This window comes from Oncorhynchus gorbuscha, linkage group LG02 (assembly GCF_021184085.1).
Source record: "Oncorhynchus gorbuscha isolate QuinsamMale2020 ecotype Even-year linkage group LG02, OgorEven_v1.0, whole genome shotgun sequence".
Taxonomy (NCBI): Eukaryota; Metazoa; Chordata; class Actinopteri; order Salmoniformes; family Salmonidae; genus Oncorhynchus; species Oncorhynchus gorbuscha.
In genome coordinates, this window is record NC_060174.1 from 78,281,663 (window position 1) to 78,301,159 (window position 19,497).

Consider the following 19,497-nt stretch of genomic DNA (forward strand, 5'->3'; position numbering starts at 1 on the left):
CATTTGGAGACTTTTAAATTTACAATGATTACATCACGTTAGTTAGCTAGCTGATGACATTTAGCTGACTACAATAGGGTCCCTTTGTAGGCTATCTAGCTAATAATGAATAGTTTAACGCTTTCTAAATGTATTTACTTACTTGAATAGGTACTCCCACTGCCTTGTTTTTTGGGTCCTTACTAAGTAATGGGCAATCTTCAAGATATTTTCAGTGTCAGCAACGCGCAGCCATGTGGACAGAACAAATTGAGACGTATGGAGAAGTGTTTGTCACTAGAGTGGCTTAGAACGTTTTGTGACGTTTGACTTTACCAGTGTAATCCACTTTCAATTTCAATAAATATAAATCGCAGACTGTCGGCCACACTTGATGACTTTAAACTAGAATGGACAACTACCCGGACGGAGAACAGTGACGCACATAACACATGCTATGCAACAAAGGCCCGGTTCAGACTTAAGAAATGTACACCTTTTCTATGCACTTCTCAGTAGTTGGTATTCAGACTTAACTTATGCAGGTGCGTAACGGGCTTTGCAGGCGTGGTTCCCTTCTGCACGCTGAATAAATGTAATTTAACAGCTGAAAACCCTCCTACTTTTGCTGTACAAAGATTATTTAGTGGTGTTTTCATTCTATAGGGTTTTCGGTACATTTTGCTAAAGCGGCAGCGTAGCCTAGTGGTTAGAGCGTTGGACTAGTAACCGGAAGGTTGCGAGTTCTAACCCCCGAGCTGACAAGGTCCAAATCTGTCGTTCTGCCCCTGAACAGGCAGTTAATCCACTGTTCCCAGGCCGTCATTGAAAATAATATGTTCTTAACTGACTTGCCTGGTTAAATAAAGGTTAAAAATAAGAAGAAAAAGCCATCCCTTTTTTAAAATTTGGTTTACCTTTTACTTCTAATTGTCTCGACAGACTTTTCTCAATTCCTCCGAATATTACGGATCAATGAAAGAAAGCCATGTAATACACATTCGCGTCCTTTTCCGCACCAATTGGTAGATAAAAAATAAATAATACTCATGTATATTATTTAGGGATAGAATGTTGTTTTTCACAGTTTGGAGAGCCTTTGCACACAATATATTGGTGAATCAAAAGTAGTAGTTTGATTCATCCTGAAAGTTGCTCTATTAAATTGTTCAATCCATGAAATATTAGGTGAGAAGTGTACAATAGGGTTTGATCAGTAGTCCTAAAAATCTACCTGAATAATCGGCACTAATCATGGAACTGTGAGGACAACAGTCCAGCCATTGTTAAACAGGCTCCAGGTTTGCTGCTACATATGGTCTGCGTTCCATAATGATTAAAATAGGCTACATGTCCCAAATTATTGCGCAACTTGTAATATGTTAGCCTAATATGATCCACTATTGCTAGCGATCCTCAGGAACAACCACACGAACGTGAGAGGAGAGAAAGGTAAACTAACAATGGAATGATGCAAAATGTAAGGAAACTAACACTAAAGTGACAGTTTATAAATGTATACAGCAATAACTGACGGTGAGTCCCAATTTAACACACTATCAATTTTTGTTAAATACAGTGAAAAGTCTGGGCATACAGTTGGAAGTTGGAAGTTTACATACACTTAGGTTGGAGTCATTAAAACTCGTTTTTCAACCACTCCACAAATTTCTTGTAAACAAACTATAGTTTTGTCAAGTCATTTAGGACATCTACTTTGTGCATGACACAAGTAATATTTCCAACAATTGCTTACAGACAGATTATTTCACTTTCAATTCACTGTATCACAATTCCAGTGTGTCAGAAGTTTACATACACTAAGTTGACTGTGCCTTTAAAAAGCATGGAAAATTACAGAAAATTATGTCATGGCTTTTGAAGCTTCTGATTGACACAAATGATGTCAATTAGCCTATTGGAGGTGTACCTGTGAATGTATTTCAAGGTCTACCTTCAAACTCAGTGCCTCTGCTTGACATCATGGAAAATCAGTCAAGACCTCAGAAAAAAAAATGGTAGACCTCCACAAGTCTGGTTCATCCTTTGGAGCAATTTCCAGACTCCTGAAGGTACCACGTTCATCTATACAAACAATAGTACGCAAGTATAAACACTATGGGACCACGTAGCCATCATACCGCTCAGGAAGGAGACTCATTCTGTCTCCTAGAGATGAATGTACTGTCGTGCGAAAAGTGCAAATCAATCCCAGAACAACAGCAAAGGACCTTGTCCTTATGAGTCCTATAAAATTAGTCCTATATCGACATAACCTGAAAGACCGCTCAGCAAGGAAGAAGCCACTACTCCAAAACCGCCATAAAAAAGCCAGACTTTGACATATCTGTTAGCAAAGGTGCCAGCTAGAGATGAAGTTTGCTGGAATTAGCATTTTTGAATTTGGGTAAATAGAGCCAAATATATTGATAAGTCACCTTGTCCGAGAGAGATTTACATGGTTATCAAAACGTCACGCCAGGTTAAGCCTTCACAAAACACAGCCCTTATTTTAAGTGTATGGAAGAAATGTATGGTAGGAAAATGATTGGAACCATCTCCCTGTTTGTCCGCTAGGTTTTATGGGTATTATGACACCTCCACTGTGAGGCTCTATAGCTTGGGTCTCCAAATTCCTTCCCTTCAGGTTATAATACCATCATTTCATAAACTTTGCTGTTAAAAAGCTGATATGTTGATATGCTTCAGTTTGCTGCCACATTATTGGTTTCACATTTGTCACTAGCAATCAAAAGGTAAAATAGATCAACAATTGTAATTTATATTTTCAACCCGCTTATCCAAACGGCTCACACATTCACCTAGCTCTTATCAATAACTCAGTTCAAATCCTCGAGCTGACAAGGTACAAATCTGTTGTTCTGCCCCTGAACAGGCAGTTAACCCACTGTTCCTAGGCCGTCATTGAAAATAAGAATTTGTTCTTAACTGACTTGCCTTGTTAAATAAAGGTAAAAAAAAAAAGATAAATTAGTGCATGGAGAATGGTGTTATTTCGATCAGTAAAAAAATGTAAGTAGATGTGGAACCGACAGGTTGCTCCACCTTGTTCATAGTTTTATTGCACGTGAAGGTGGTGGAATTATGAGGGAATTAAGTCAAGGTCAAAATACAGTTCATCTGTAAACACCTCTGTTACTTCTTAATTTCTTTGATATCTACCGCAAACTAATAGTTCAGAATACGTGTAGAGTGAAAAGTGCATAAAAGGGGAATTGCGTTCCATTTATGCATGCTTAACTCGGGTCGGAATCCCCCCCCAGTGCCTTAAGTTGCTTTAGTTGGTTCATTTATTTGATCAAACATGCCATGCTGTGTTGCTCTTGTTTTGTGACCCAATCTGTGTGTTTTATCTTCCAGTGATTAAAATGAGTGTGGATGAGCTCCACCAGCTGAATGGGCAGCTGCTGCTACAGATTCAAAGTAAGAGACACTTTCATAGCCATCAATTTGAAGTGAACTGTGAACAGATGTCTAAATTTCTTCCTTTGCATTAATCATCTATAGAGGAGTGCTTTAGCACATGCATTGGTTTTATGTCTCCTTGTTTTAAATGCTTGTAAATGTCTATAAATAGATGGAACTGAATGTGCCTCATTAGTGTTTTCTTGCATCTCTTCTATGCTGGTGTGTCTTTGATGTGACGTTGTGTTTTTGAGATTGTGAGGTGGTGATATGTATTGGTAGTACTGCGTTGTCATCTCTGTCTGCACCCTCTGCTTAATCTGTTTGATTTGATTTCTGGGTGTGTGGTCCCTGGCCTGCATTGATCTCGTTGCTCTTTTGCTCTGTGTGTGTGTTTTTGTGTGAGAGTAGGGCTGTGGTTGTCAAGGAAATACAGTTGAATTCGGAAGTTTACATACACTTTTGGTTGGAGTCATTAACTTATTTTTCAACCACTCCACAAATTTCTTGTTAACAAACTATAGTTTTGGCAAGTCAGTTAGGACATCTACTTTGTGCACGACGCAGGTAATATTTTCAACAATTGTATACAGATTATTTCACTTTCATTCACTATCACAATTCCAGTGGGTCAGAAGTTTACATGCACTAAGTTGACTATGCCTTTAAACAGCTTGGAAAATTCTAGAAAATTAGCTTCTGGCTAATTGACATAATTTGAGTCAATTGGAGTTGTGTATGTATTTCAAGGCCTACCTTCAAATTCAGTGCCTCTCTGCTTGACATCATGGGTTAATCAAAAGAAATCAGCCAAGACCTCAAAACAATTGTAGACCTCCACAAGTCTGGTTCATCCTTGGGAGCAATTTCCAAATGCCTGAAGGTACCATGTTCATCTGTACAAACAATAGTACGCAAGTATAAACACCATGGGACCACGCAGCCATCATACCGCTCAGGAAGGAGACTCATTCTGTCTCCTAGAGATGAATGTACTTTGGTGTGAAAAGAGCAAATCAATCCCAGAACAACAGCAAAGGACCTTGTGAAGATGCTGGAGGAAACAGTACAAAAGTATCTATATCCACAGTAAAACGACTCCTATATCGACATAACCTGAAAGGCCACTCAGTAAGGAAGAAGCCACTGCTCCAAAACCGCCATAAAAAAGCCAGATTACGGTTTGCAACTGCACATGGGGACAAAGATCATACTTTTTGGAGAAATGTCCTCTGGTCTGATGAAACAAAAATATAACTGTTTGGCCATAATGGCCATTGTTATGTTTGGAGGAAAAAGGGGGAGGCTTGCAAGCTAAAGAATACCATCCCAACTGTGAAGCACGGGGGTGGCAGCATCATGTTGTGTGGGTGCTTTGCTGCAGGAGGTACTGGTGCACTTCACAAAATAGATGGCATCATGAGGTAGGAAAATTATGTGGATATATTGAAGCAACATTTCAAGACAGCAGTCAGGAAGTTCAAGCTTTGTCGCAAATGGGTCTTCCAAATGGACAATGACCCCAAGCATACTTCCAAAGTTGTGACAAAATGGCTTAAGGACAACAAAGTCAAGGTATTGGAGTGGCCATCAAAGCCCTGACCTCAATCCTATGGAACATTTGTGAGCAGAACTGAAAAAGCGTGTGCGAGCAAGGAAGCCTACAAACCTGACTCAGTTACACCAGCTCTGTCAGGAGGAATGGGCCAAAATGCACCCAACTTATTGTGGGAAGCTTGTGGAAGGCAACCCGAAATGTTTGACACAAGTTACACAATTAAAAGGCAATACACTCTATTAGTATTTGGTAGCATGTAAACTTCTGACCCACTGGGAATGTGATGAATGAAATAAAAGCTGAAATAAATCATTCTCTCTACTATTATTCTGACATTTCACATTCTCATTTCACATGTGGTGATCCTGACTGACCTAAGACAGGGAATTTTTGCGAGGATCAAATGTCAGGAATTGTGATAAACTGAGTTTAGATGTATTTGGCTACGGTGTATGTAGATTTCTACTGTAACTGCCGGTCTCACTGTAATTGACTGTAAATTAACATAAACATGTTTAGCATCTCCTGGTTTCCATGCATAGCCTACAAGCCACTGATGCAGACCTTTGGAACATCTACATTTAAAAGTATAAATCAATTTAATATAACCTACAACACCATCACAATAAATCAACGATTTATTTTAGACCGGTCTAAAAAAACATGATGTGAAAAAAATGTAGTCTATTTCAGAAGAGCAGATTGCGTCCTCTGAGTTGATCTGGATATGCCATATGGCTGTGGGCTACACTAATTAATTTAGCAGACAAGATTTGTTTAGAATTCTGTAGCATTCTTCTTTTATTCTATAGTATGAAGAATACAATTGAACATAGCTGAATAAAATAGAAAGTATATATTTTCTCCAAACAATTTGAGGGAATGTGCACATGTGGCTATTCTGTGTTGAGTGGTTAACAAAGAAACAGGTACTACTATATGCTTCATTTAGAGTTATTTATGTAACTTTTTAGTTGTGATACAAATGTTGGGCTATATGTTTTGATTTTTAATACATTGTAAAACTGCATAAGTCGCTCTGGATAAGAGCGTCTGCTAAATGACTTAAATGTAATGTAAATGTGACTAATGGTGATTTGGAAAAAAGTTTCATGAAAGGCATGAGCTCTGCTTTGTTTCTTGCACAGACTGCACTCCATTAGTCTCTTATTCACAATTTGACAGGAACTTGATAAATCCTCGAATTTCCCGGCGGCAACCTCCATGCCTTTTGTGGCCTCTGGCTGCTGTGCCCCTGGGCTGAATATAATAATTATAATTCCCAGCTGCTAATTGCGGTGCTCCGAAGTACCTCACTCACATGGCTCTCTCATATCTAAATTCTCATTAGCCAATGCCCGTCACGTGATCGCGACCTTCTCACAGGCATGTCGGCTCCAAAGTAGGCTGCAAGTGAAGACCGACACATTGGGGACGCAACTGCGCATGTGCCTATCGAATTCCGAGGCACATATTGAAGACGTTAGAAGAACTGTAAACATTTATTTTTTGTCAGCCAACAAGATGAGTAGGCCTACCAAACAGCAAAAGCTCTAGCCTATGTCAATTTGCTATCCCCCATAGTACAAACCTTGACCTATTCTCTTCTATGTGATAGATAAATAAATATTACAAATATAGTCTGGGACAGTTGTGGGATGTGATAGATCCTAAATTAATTCAACCAATGCATTAAAAAATGTTTTTAAAGCAATGAGGCTGATGCAACCGATCAGAACGTTTAGCTTAAACTGTTGATAAACTATTAGGCTATTTATTCACATTATAAGCGCAGCAATGAGCACACTGCGGGATACCACCATTCTTAAATGTGACCACAAATGCAATTATGCGTGTAATGCTTCATTACAAAGGTGCATTTTTATGCTTAATTATCTTCCCCAAACTTGAAGCTCACTCATGCGCCACCTATGTATGCCAGGTAGGCTCTACACCCACCTGTTGTAAAGCGGATTAATGTGCTTCATTTTTTGAAGTTATTTGGCCACGTTAGTTGTGATACAAAGCTTGTCAAAACATATAGGCCTATGGGATAGGCTATATGAGGTGTGCAACTATGATTAGAAAAAAAAGGCATGCACTGTTTCTTGCCTTACTTACACGCTGGGCATCATTCATAAGTGAATATACATCATTAACAAGTAATAGGCTAATAGTGACACCCATCAGACTATTCTTAATTTAATCTAGTCTTTACATATATCTGAAATTAGTTTTGATTAAAAATTGACCGTTATCATGTACCTGTCTCGGAAAACAGGGTCAGGGGGAACAAATATGTAATCTATGGACTTAAATAGTGAATGGAGTACACTTTTCCTGTGGTTAATTTTTATGCCAGCTAGGTAGGCTATACTCCTGTTGTCTAGCCACAGGTAGGCTAGTGGTTAGTGTTGGGCCAGTAACCAAAAGGTTATTGAGTAGGTAAACATCTGTCGTTCTGCCCCTGATCGAGGCAGTTAACCCACTGTTCCCCGGTAGATCGTCATTGTAAATAACAATTTGTTCTCAACTGACTTGCCTTGTTAAATTAAAATGTTACAAGCGAAGCAATGTGCTTAATATTAGGAATGTTGAGAAATAAATATAGGAGGCATAGCCTACAGAAAGCTGATGGATCCTCTTCCTTTTTAATACCGGCCATCAACTTTTTTTTCTCACGCAATTGCATAGCCTATAGAAATGTTGCGCAACGTAAGCTCATGGGCTGTTATGAAGTGTTTGATTTGATTTTCTGATTACATCTGTATTGATGTCAGAGTGATTAGAGGGACAATGGAGTGCTATGTACCAGGCAGTTAGTAAGTTTGGTAGGCTACTAATGACCATCAGCAGCATCAGAGCTTGGAGAAGCCAAGTTACCATGACTAAACGGTCATGTGGAATTTGACTGTTAACATGACTCGTGACCGTCGGTGTGGAGGTAATACGGTCACTGTAACATCCCTAAGAGAGAGACCCTGCACTGTACTAATCTCTGCTCTCTTTCCTCTCCCCTACAGAGGTGTTTGAGGAGCTGACAGTGGCTGTGCAGGAAAAAGACTCACTGGCGTCGGAACTGCATGTTCGCCACATCGCCATCGAGCAGCTCTTCAAGAACTGTGCCAAGCTGCCCTGGCTGCAGATCAGCCGGGCCGGGTCCGTGGTCAAGGCCAGCAGCAACGCCTCTGTGGAGTGAGGGGAATCTGGGGGTACCTACCTGGCTTGGCTGCCTCTCTCAGGGAGATGACTGTTTCACTCCCAGGGCTAAAAGACAGACAGACAGGATGGCCACTGTGGCCTGTGCCCTTTATATTGTAAAAGACTTGTTGCGTGGTGTGGTTTCTCTCAGAAGAGTGGGGAATGGACATGGCCTCCTCATCTCGTGCTCCCATGGCTTTCTGACTGCAGTACTTTGAAGAAGGGGCTCAGAGAAAGGCAATAAAATTAAAGGATCTTGGGATCCACTGACTTCCACATGGGAACTGTGGGTTGTTGAGCCCCGCTGTCGGTGGACCTGTTGCCTATGCAGACAAAGTATTTTTGAAAGAATACCTATTCAGATTTAATACAGAATGACATGAGCGAATACTAGTATATACTAGTAATTACCAAAATAAAGGAAACACTTGAGTAAATTAAATAAAGTATATTGAAAGCAGGCAGGGCTCCACCTTTAGATTGGTTAGCATCATGGTTGCACTATTACTACAGTGAAAACAGCTTGCTTCTAGCTCAACCAGGTCAAAAGATCTGACCAATTTTACCGGCACAACATTTGTATCTTCCTATAGCCGAGCGGATCGCCGGGACCGCATTTTAGATTCATAAACCATGTCGTGGGCCGTTCTAAAACTACTCACGCGTCGACAACCTTTTGTTTACACTTTGTTCAGTCATGTTACCTTGTTCGCTAGCTAGCTAACAACCTGGTAACAGAAAGAAAGGAAAAGGGGTAGCTTCTTCAGGAGATCAGTGGTCATAGCAGTGAATGAATGACAGATCTCTTGCATGTCAACATCACAAACCTGATGTTTTTAAGGAGACCGTGTACAATTTTCTATGTAATGCATCTCAATAGGAAAATGCTGCTTTTACACCAAATGTAGACAATATTCCACAAATTACTTTATTTCAATGACAGGTATTCGTATCATCATTTTAGCTTTTATAATAAACAAATGTGTTTACAGTGTTCCACATTGGTTTCTAGGCCACAACGTGCTTCAGAAGTAGCTAGAATTCGTAGGCTGCATTCACACAGGCAGCCCAATTCTGATTTTTTTTTTTAATACACTAATTGGTCTTTGGTCTTTCCAATCAGATCAGCTCTGAAAAAGATCTGATTTGAAAAGATCCTATGTGGTTGATCAAAAGAACAATAGGTGGAAAAAATATCAGAATTTATCTGCCTGTGAAAATGTAGCAATATAGGCCCAATCTCAATCAACTTTTCTGGTGCTCCCAACTTTAAGTTACCAATGAAACATTTGAATTTAGAGCCCTGAAAGCAGGTGCTTCCACATGCGTGGTTCCTGAGTTAATTAAGCAATTAACATCCCATCCATGTATAAACAATCCCAGTTGACCAGTACTTTGGCTAACATGGCTAGAAAAGGGGTGTCAAAGGTGCGTAGGGGGTTTAGTGTGGGTGGGTGTGTCTGTCAGTTACCAGAAGGGTATACTACAAAGCATGATCAAGGAGTTAGCCAGCTAACTTGCCTAAATGTTCTGAAATAACTTTATTTTTTTAGAAAGATAAGCTTGATATGGGCATGGTCTAATTGACTCGACAACCAAAAACGCATATCTAAGTTTAGCTGTCTTAATGAACCAGAAAACCAATCGTTATTTCTGGTTGTTTATAAAAGTTAGCTGGCTATCTCATTGATCCTGCTTTGTAGTATACCCCTCTAATCTCAACCCAATTTAACATTTATGGGAGATTCTGGAGTGGCGCCTGAGACAGCCTTTTTCACCACCATCAATAAAACAACAAATAATGGCATTTCTTGTGGAAGAATGGTGTTGCATCCCTCCAATAGAGTTTCAGACACTTGTGGAATCTATGCCCAGGGGCATTGAAGCTGTTCTGGCAGCTCGTTGTGGCCCAATGCCCTATTAAGGCATTTTGTTGGCATTTATTTTATTTTGGCAGTTACCTGTATCTAGCTACAGTTTCTTTTTACAATCACAGTTTTCATTCATTGAATTTCCTCACACTCTTTTACATTTTTTCTTTTTGTTATTGTAATCACACCCATTTCCTCGCTCCACCAGAAAATATTTGGTTGACTGATTCTGTTGTTGCTGTGGTAACTGTTACTAAATGAGAGTTTATTTTGTATTCAGTGCAGTGAAACACTCTTGCGATTTGAATAAAGTCTGTTACATCTAAGAGGTGGGATTTTAAGTCCAGAGGTTACAGTTTGTTGCTTTTATTATTTCTCCAGTTTTTGATTTGAATTTGATGTCTTGTTTGTATTTTTATTTGTTTTGAGTTTTGTTAGTGGCATGCTGCAAATGCTGTTTTCTGCTATTCTTAACTTTGAGTCCTCTTGATTTCAACTGGTAAGGTATTTTATGGTAGCCTTGTGGTAAGGCTGATGAGCTCATGTATTTGAACAAGGGAGGGACATGAAATGTGTGCTGATGATAGAAAAGACCTAACTCAGTAAGCATTATATTGTCCATTTGTCAAACCAAAGCCTTTATTTGCTTCAAGGCAGCAAATATTAGTATTTATTATTTCACTTGTAAACTACAAGTATGTGCCTCGCTAGACCAACTAGAATTGATATGAAACGCAATAGAATACACTGATACCAAATTCACTTGAAATGTGGCTCAATGATAAACTTGTAACTCTATAAAATTGGTTTAGCTGTAATTTCCTGCGTTATGAACTGCTCAACACAATTCAGCATGTAGCCTAAGAGCTTTTGGGCCAATAACCAAAATGTCACTGGTTCAAATCCCCGGGCAGACTAAGTGAAAAATCTGTCAATGTGCCCTTGATCAAGGCACTTCAAATCTAATTTTATTAATCACATGCACCGAATACAATCGGTGTAGACCTTTACAGTGAAATGCTTACTTACAAGCCCCTAACCAACAACGCAGTTCAAAAAATACAAATAAGAAATCAAAGTAACAAGCCGTTAAAGAGCAGCAGTAAAATAACAATAGCGTAAATTCTATACAGGGGGTACAGGTACAGAGTCCATGTACGGGGAACAGGTTGCTTTTGTAAATCTCTCTGGATAAAGAGCGACTGCTAAATGTCTTAAATGGAATCTCTCCTGGTTTCACTTGTCAAGTTGATGTTAGGTTGTGTGACTGAGTTTATTCAAGCAATTATTCGTATATATTTTTTATTTTATTTTGTGGTTGTGTGTTTCAAGTGTGCTTTGGTTTTTACTTGTTTTATTTTAGCTAATAATTTTCTGGTGGCAGGTCTATGCTGTGTGGAGTTGAAATGATATCTAAACTGCCGAATCCGGTTTTCTCTTAATACGATGTGTCCATTTAGTTTTAAAGGCACTGATCTGAATGGTGAAAAGAAAAAAGAAAACAATATGATGGAAAGGCCAAATAATGATTAATTTTTACCTATCCAGCCTGGTCAGATCAGTGATTTTGAAGAAAAGGAGACAAATTAACTAGCCTTCATGAATATTTGGGACACAGATGTATTAAGAAAATGGATTTTAGTATGTCTCTGGTCAATACTTAGACCTGCATGTGACATTTAGGCATACTCTGGTGGTTTGAAACAGCTGTAGAGGTTCTGATCACTGAAGTGGACCCTCTATCATTGGCCCAACAAGAATGTGTATATTTTGGGTAGAAAGAAACTAATATATTCAGGTTGATGTATTTGAATCTTCCAATGTCAGTCTCTCTTTATAAGAGATCAGGTTTGACCCCTTTGGGGTTTACAAGAAAGGTTTTAGCTCTGCTTTCAACTTATCCTGCTTTTGTTTGGATTAATAAATGTGTATTCTTCTGAGCGTGAGTTTTGTGTCACCCTAATTCGTACAGCTGGTATGTTGTATGAATGTTATCATACACATTCTCATTCTCCCCTAACTCTTGGTTTTAGAGATTTGACGTATGTGTTTGCACTTACAGTGCCTTCGGAAATGATTCAGACCCCTTGACATTTTTCCACATTTTGTTAGGTTATAGCACTATTCTAAAATGGATTAAATCATTTTTCCCCTCAATCTACAGACACTACCCAATAATGACAAAGGACAAATAGGACTTTAGACATTTTTGCTAATATATTACAAATAAATAACTGATATGACATTTACTTACAGTTGAAGTCGGAGGTTTACATACACCTCAGCCAAACACATTTAAACTCAGTTTTTCACAATTCCTGACATTTAATCCTAGCAACAATTCCCTGTCTTTGGTCAGTGAGAATCACCACTTTATTTTAAGAATGTGAAATGTCAGAATAATAGTAGAGGATGATTTAATTCAGCTTTAATTTCTTTCATCACATTCCCAGTGGATCAGAAGTTTACATACACTCACTTAGTATATGGTAGCATTGCCTTTAAATTGTTTAACTTGGGTCACCCGTTTTGAGTAGCCTTCCACAAGCTTCCCACAATAAGTTGGGTGAATTTTGGCCCATTCTTCCTGACTGAGATGGTGTAACTGAGTCAGGTTTGTAGGCCTCTCTGCTCGCACACGCTTTTTCAGTTCTGCCCACAAATTTAATATGGGATTGAGGTCAGGGCTTTATGATGGCCACTCCAAAACCTTGACTTTGTTGTCCTTAAGCCAATTTCGTAACAACTTTGGAAGTATGCTCTGTCATATCAAGACCCATTTGCGACCAAGCTTTAACTTCCGACCTCATGATGCCATCTATTTGGTGAAGTGCACCAGTCCCTCTTGCAGCAAAGCACCCACACAACATGATGCTGCCACCCCCGTGCTTCACGATTGGGATGGTGGTGTTAAGCTTGAAGCCTCCCCCTTTTTCCTCAAAACATAATGATAGTCATTATGGCCAAACGGTTCTATTTTTGTTTCATGAGACCAGAGGACAGTTCTCCAAAAAGTATGATCTTTGTCCCTGTGTGCAGTTGCAAACCGTAGTCTGGCTTTTTATGGCGATTTTGGAGCAGTGGCTTCTTCCTTGCTGAGCGGCCTTTCAGGTTATGTTGATTATAGGACGCGTTTTACTGTGGATATAGATACTTGTGAAGATGCTGGAGGAAACAAGTTCCTTTGCTGTTGTTCTTGGATTGATTTGCACTTTTCACACCAAAGTATGTTCATCTCTAGGAGACAGAACGCGGCTCCTTCCTGAGCGGTATGACTGCTGCGTGGTCCCATGGTGTTTTTACTTGCATACTATTGTTTGTAGAGATGAATGTGGCACCTTCAGGCATTTGGAAATTGCTCCCAAGGATGAACCAGACTTATGGAGGTCTACAATTTTTGTTCTGAGGTCTTGGCTGATTTTCCCATGATGTCAAGCAAAGAGGCACTGAGTTTGAAGGTAGGCTTTGAAATACATCCATAGGTACACCTCCAATTGACTCAAATGATGTCAATTAGCCTATCAGAAGCTTCTAAAGCCATGACATTTTCTGGAATTGTCCAAGCTGTTCAAAGGCACAGTTGACTTAGTGAATGTAAACTTCTGACCCAGTGAAATAATCTGTAAACAATTGTTGGAAAAATTACTTGTTTCATGTACAAAGTAGTCCTAACTCACTTGCCAAAACAGTACTTTGATGAAGCATCTTTGGCAGCAATTAAAGCCTTGAGTCTTCTTGGGTATGACACTACAAGCTTGGCAAACCTGTATTTGGGGAGTTTCTCCCATTTATTCTCTGCAGATCCTCTCAAGCTCTGTCAGGTTGGATGGAGAGCTTTGCTGCATGGCTATTTTCAGGTCTCTCCAGAGATCTTCGATAGGTTTCAAGACCAGGCTGTGGCTGGGCCACTTAAGGACATTCAGAGACTTGTCCCGAAGCCACGCCTGCATTGTCTTGGCTGTGTGCTTAGGCTCGTTGTCCTGTTGGACGGTGAACCTTCACCCCAGTCTGAAATCCTGTGTGCTCTGGAGCAGGTTTTCATCAAGGATCTCTTTGTACTTTGCTTGTTTTTCAGTGGCAGGGACTGGAGACTAGTCAGAATTGAGGCAAAGATGAACGGAGCAAAGTAGAAAGAGATCCTTGATGAAAACCTGCTCCAGAGCACTCAGGACTTCAGACTGGGGAGAAGGTTCACCTTCCAACAGGACAACGACCCTAAGCACACAGCCAAGACAACGCAAGAGTGGCTTTGGGACAAGGCTCTGAATGTTCTTGAGTGGCCCATCCAGAGCTCAGACTTGAACTTGATCTAACATCTCTGGAGAGACCTGAACATAGCTGTGCAGCAATGCTCCCCATTTAACCTGACAGAGAGTATCTGAAGAGAATGGGAGAAACTCCCCAAATACAGTTGTGCCAAGCTTGTAGCGTCATACCCAAGACTTTCGGCTGTAATCGCTGCAAAGGTGCTTCAAGAAAGTACTGAGAAAAATACTTAATTTACATAAATACTTATGTAAATTATATTTCAGTTTAAATTTTAATCATTAGAAAAATCTGAAGTCCTGTCTTTGCTTTGTCATTGTGGGGTATGGTGTGTAAATTGATGAGAAAAAAAGTGATCTATTTTAAAATGAGGCTGTAAAACCTAACAAAATGTGGAAAAAGTCTAGGGGTCCCAATACTTCCCGAAGGCACTGTATATAAACCCTGGATTGCTGATGCTATGTATTGGCCAATGAGGGGCTTCAAAGCCACCGGTCGGCCATATTGGCACTCCCCAGAAGACGCAGTCCTCCGTAGGAATGTTTCAAGGACAAAATTACATTTTTTTGTTGTTGTATTGGGGACAGTAACAGTACATTATACTTTAAGGAAAATGTTTTATTTGTAAACTCTCTTTTTCAGGCCCCTATCTTTCAACAATAATTTGTAAAAATCCAAATAACTTCACAGATCTTCAATGTAAATGGTTTAAACACTGTTTCCCATGCTTGTTCAATAGATCATAAACAATTAATGCACCTGTGGAACAGTCATTAAGACACTAAAAGTTTACAGACAGGCAATTAAGGTCACAGTTAGGACACTAAAGAGGCCTTTCTACGGGCTCTGAAAAACACCAAAAGAAAGATGCCCAGGGTCCCTTCTCATCTGCGTGAATGTGCTTTAGGCATGCTGCAAGGAGGCATGAGGACTGCAGATGTGGCCAGGGCAATAAATTGCAATGTCCGTACTATGAGACACCTAAGACAGCACTACAGGGAGACGGGACGCACAGCTGATCGTCCTCACAGTGGCAGACCACGTGTAACAACAACTGCACAGGATCAGTACATTCGAACATCACACCTGCGGGACAGGTACAGGATTGCAACAACAACTGCCCGAGTTACACCAGGAATGCACAATCCCTCCATCAGTGCTCAGACTGTCTGCAATAGGCTGAGAGAGGCTGGACTGAGGGCTTGTAGGCCTATTGTAAGGCAGGTCTTCACCAGACATCACCGGCAACAACGTTGCCTATGGGCACAAACACACTGGACCAGACAGGACTGGCAAAAAAGTGCTCCTCACTGACGAGTCGCGGTTCTGTCTCATCAGGGGGAATGGTTGGATTCTTGTTTATCGTCGAAGGAAAGATCGTTACACCGAGGCCTGTACTCTGGAGCAGGATTGATTTGGAGGTGGAGGGTCTGTCATGGTCTGGGGTAGTGTGTCACAGCATCGTCGGACTAAACTTGCCATTGCAGGCAATCTCAACACTGCGTTACAGGGAAGACATCCTCCTCCCTCATGTGGTACCCTTCCTGCAGGCTCATCTTCACATGACCCTCCAGCAAGACAATGCCACCCCCCCCCCCCACCCCCCCCCCCCCCCCCCGGGACACATTATTCAATTTCTGTTAGTCACATGTCTGTGGAACTTGCTCAGTTTATGTCTGTTGTTGAATCATATGTTCATACAAATATTTACACATGTTTAAGTTTGCTGAAAATAAACGCAGTTGACAGTGAGAGGACGTTTATTTTTTTGTTGAGTTTATGGTTAGCTCACATAAAATGATGCATTAAGGTATCTGTAAAGGAGTGAATGTGGGTAAACAAATGTGGACAAATGCATTGACAGCTTCCAAAATAGTTTTTACAATGCTGGGGGAGTGCCAAGATGGTGTGGTGGCTTCAAAACAACACCCCCAAAATGTAATCTAGTGTATATATAAATGATTGGATTCTACCGCTCTGATTTGATTACATACCTGCCAGTGATTTAGATGGAGGTTGATCACTGCCCTCTGGAGAAAGATTGCAACTGAATTTTGGTTCACAGTGCTCTCTCTCCCTTATTCTTTTTTTGTTTCCGCATTAGCACAGTATACACATGATCACAATTCTAGTTCCAAGACCGCGGCAATTTGAAACATGATTTTTAAGTACATCGAACCAGGCCGCGCGCCGTAGTTAAATTGGTGCTCGGACTTCACATCTGAAATAGCTCATTATAAGTGTATACAGTATTTGTCAAAATGGAACTTGTCTAAAGTGTAATACTTGTTTTGTGTCACCCTGCTGTTTACTTTTTGGGGCGTATTTTGTTATGTGTGATGTTTCTATATTGTTTTTGTACATTGTTCGTGATGCCCTCTTATTTTGCGTGAATTGAATTCAGAAAATTGAAAGAATGCATCTTAAGAGTTTTCACACAAACGTTATGTACGGACCAAAAAGGAACATGGTCACTGTGGTATAACTTTTAATTTGATTGTAGATTTTCTGCATTTATTGAAAGTCCCATCAGTGACCTAATTTCAGTGTGTCCATGTAAACAAGATTGATTAGGTTAATATTTGTTGCAAAGCATGTACACGTTTTAAACTATATTAATCTGACTATCCACATAATCGTATTACTGTGTGCGTGTAACCATGCTCAATGAGCCAGATGTTTCACCGGATGTAAATCTGAAGCTTCCAGTTGGAATTTCCACTCACCACCAAATGGCCTAGTGGACAGCAGTCGGAGAAGACCGAGCGATATGGATTTTGGCCATAGTATGGTGCGCTCGTAAATGTAATGCGTCTATCTACTATAATTTCAGTACACTCGTATGAGTGTGCCGGAGCGCAGTATAACTGATGAATTTACTAACGCGCAACACCCCGTTGAATATTGCAGGTGTCAGTAAAGGTGCGAAAAAAAATAATTAAATTGTTGCTGCTTAACTGCCGTTGTGAGGTCAAAACGCTCGGATCAACCCTATTCCCCAGCCAGAGCGTTCAGTGTGCGCCCGACGGCGAACCGCTTTCAATTTACAAACGGACAATCTGACAACGCTCTGAATTTTCGAACGCCCAGAGATCGCTCCTAAAAAAGAAAAAAAAAATCACTCTTCTTCTGCTAATTCTGTACTTCCGAATCCGACAGAGATGGCCGCATCGCTTCACGTTCCTAGGAAACTATGCAGTGTTTTGTTTTGTGTTATTTCTTACATTGTTACCCCGGGAAATATTAGGTTTTATTACATACAGTCGCGAATAACTTTTTTTTTAAACAACAAAAAACATTCCGCTACACTCGTATTAACATCGGCTAACCATGTGTATGTGACAAATACATTTGATTGGATTATTCTATGATGTCATGGCGGTCCAATTTCTACCCCCCCCCTCTCAATCCACCTTTAGGATTGTTCAGCATGTCAACAACCATTAAAACAGTAACGTCTGTTAACCCCAATATCTTTTTGCCCGTCTCCACAATAACCTTCAAACTGGCATTTTTTTTCTTTCCACAACCCGTGTCGTATTGCTAACCTTACCAATAAAAGCGTCATTTGATACCGCACATTCATGAGCACACGATTTTTGAACAGGCATTAAAACCATGCCAGGACCATCAGAAGCACGAGTCCCGACAGTAGGTCCACTTACTACAGGTACATCCACGTAAACTCCATCAGTCCATCAATCTGTTTTACAGCCTCTGCATATGATACATCACGACGGATCCTATATCTCTGAGCCTCTCTCTGCACCTGGCATCGACCACATATTGCACTGTGCTCTCCACCACAATTACAGCACTTAACCTTTACATTGCTTCCAAACTCACCGTAATCATTATCCCCTCCACACATCTTTCCTTTACACTGAGTGTTGTCAGCTACATGTCTCATTCTTTGGCATTTAAAACACCACAGTGCAAATGGGACAAATTCTCTAACATTGAAACTAAGGAATCCTTTCTGTACTTTTCCCAGCAAAACTTTCTCAAACCTCAGGATCACTGATAAACTTCCACTTCTTTGACCAACTTTCCTACTGATCAACCTGTTTTTTGTGTGTGTTGCTTTTGCCCTTGTTGAAGCACCTTTGGCAGTGATTTCTTCTTGGGTGTGACGCTACAAGTTTGGCACACCTATATCTCAGGAATTTCTCTTCTCTGCAGATCCTCTTAAGCTCTGTCAGGTTGGATGGGGAGTGTTGCTGCACAACTATTGTCAGGTCTCTCCAGAGATGTTTAATCGGGTTTAAGTTTGGGCTCTGGCTGGGCCACTCAAGGACATTCAGAGACTTGTCCCGAAGCCACTCTTGCGTTGTCTTGGCTGTGTGCTTAGGGTTATTGTCCTGTGGGAAGGTGAACCTTCATCCCAGTCTGAGGTCCTGTGCAGGCTTTCATCAAGGAGCTCTGTACTTTGCTCGGTCTCCCAGTCCCTGCCGCTGAAAAACATCCCAACAGCATGATGCTGCCAACACGCTTCACATAGGGATGGTATTGGCCAGGCGATGAGCAGTGCCTGGTTTCCTCCAGACGAGACGCTTTGCATTTAGGCCAGAGTTCAATCTTGGTTTCATCAGACCAGAGAATCTTGTTGCTCATGGTCTGAGAGTCTTTAGGTGTCTTTTGGCAAACTCCACGCGGGCTGTCATGTGCCTTTTACTGAGGCGGGATTTCCGTCTGGCAACTCTACCATAAAGGCCTGATTGGTGGAGTGCTGCAGAGATGGTTGTCCTTTTGGAAGGTTCTCCCGTCTCCACAGAGGAACTCTGGAGCTCTGTCAGAGTGACCATTGGGTTGCTCAGTTTGGCCAGGCGGCCAGCTCTAGGAAGAGTCTTGGTGGTTCCAAACTTCTTCCATTTAAGAATTATGGTGACCACTGTGTTCTTGGGGACCTTCAATGCTGCATACATTTTTTGGCACCCTTCCCCAGATCTGTGCCTCGACACAATCCTACCTGTGGGACCTTATAGTGACAGGTGTGTGCCTTTTCAAATCATGTCCAATCAATTGAATTTGGCACAGGTGGACTCCAATGTAGTTGTAGAAACATCTCAAGGATGATCAATGGAAACGGTGCACCTGATCTCAATTTTGAGTCTCATAGCAAATGGTCTGAATACTTATGTAAAGAATGTATTTTATTTTTTATACATTTGCAGTGAAGGGGTCTGAATACTTTCC

The 19,497-nt window shown here is 40.7% G+C and overlaps 1 protein-coding gene across 1 annotated transcript in view; it reads left to right on the forward strand.

Annotated features, from left to right (window-relative positions):
- Positions 1-11,976, forward strand: part of LOC124010482 (protein EURL homolog) — a 64,448-nt gene extending 52,472 nt beyond the window's left edge. The window contains exons 4-5 of the mRNA XM_046322950.1: positions 3,361-3,423; positions 7,987-11,976. Coding sequence (XP_046178906.1) covers positions 3,361-3,423; positions 7,987-8,162 — 239 coding nt within the window. The 3' untranslated portion in view covers positions 8,163-11,976. The remainder of the gene's footprint in view (positions 1-3,360; positions 3,424-7,986) is intronic.
- Positions 11,977-19,497: the final 7,521 nt, after the last annotated feature.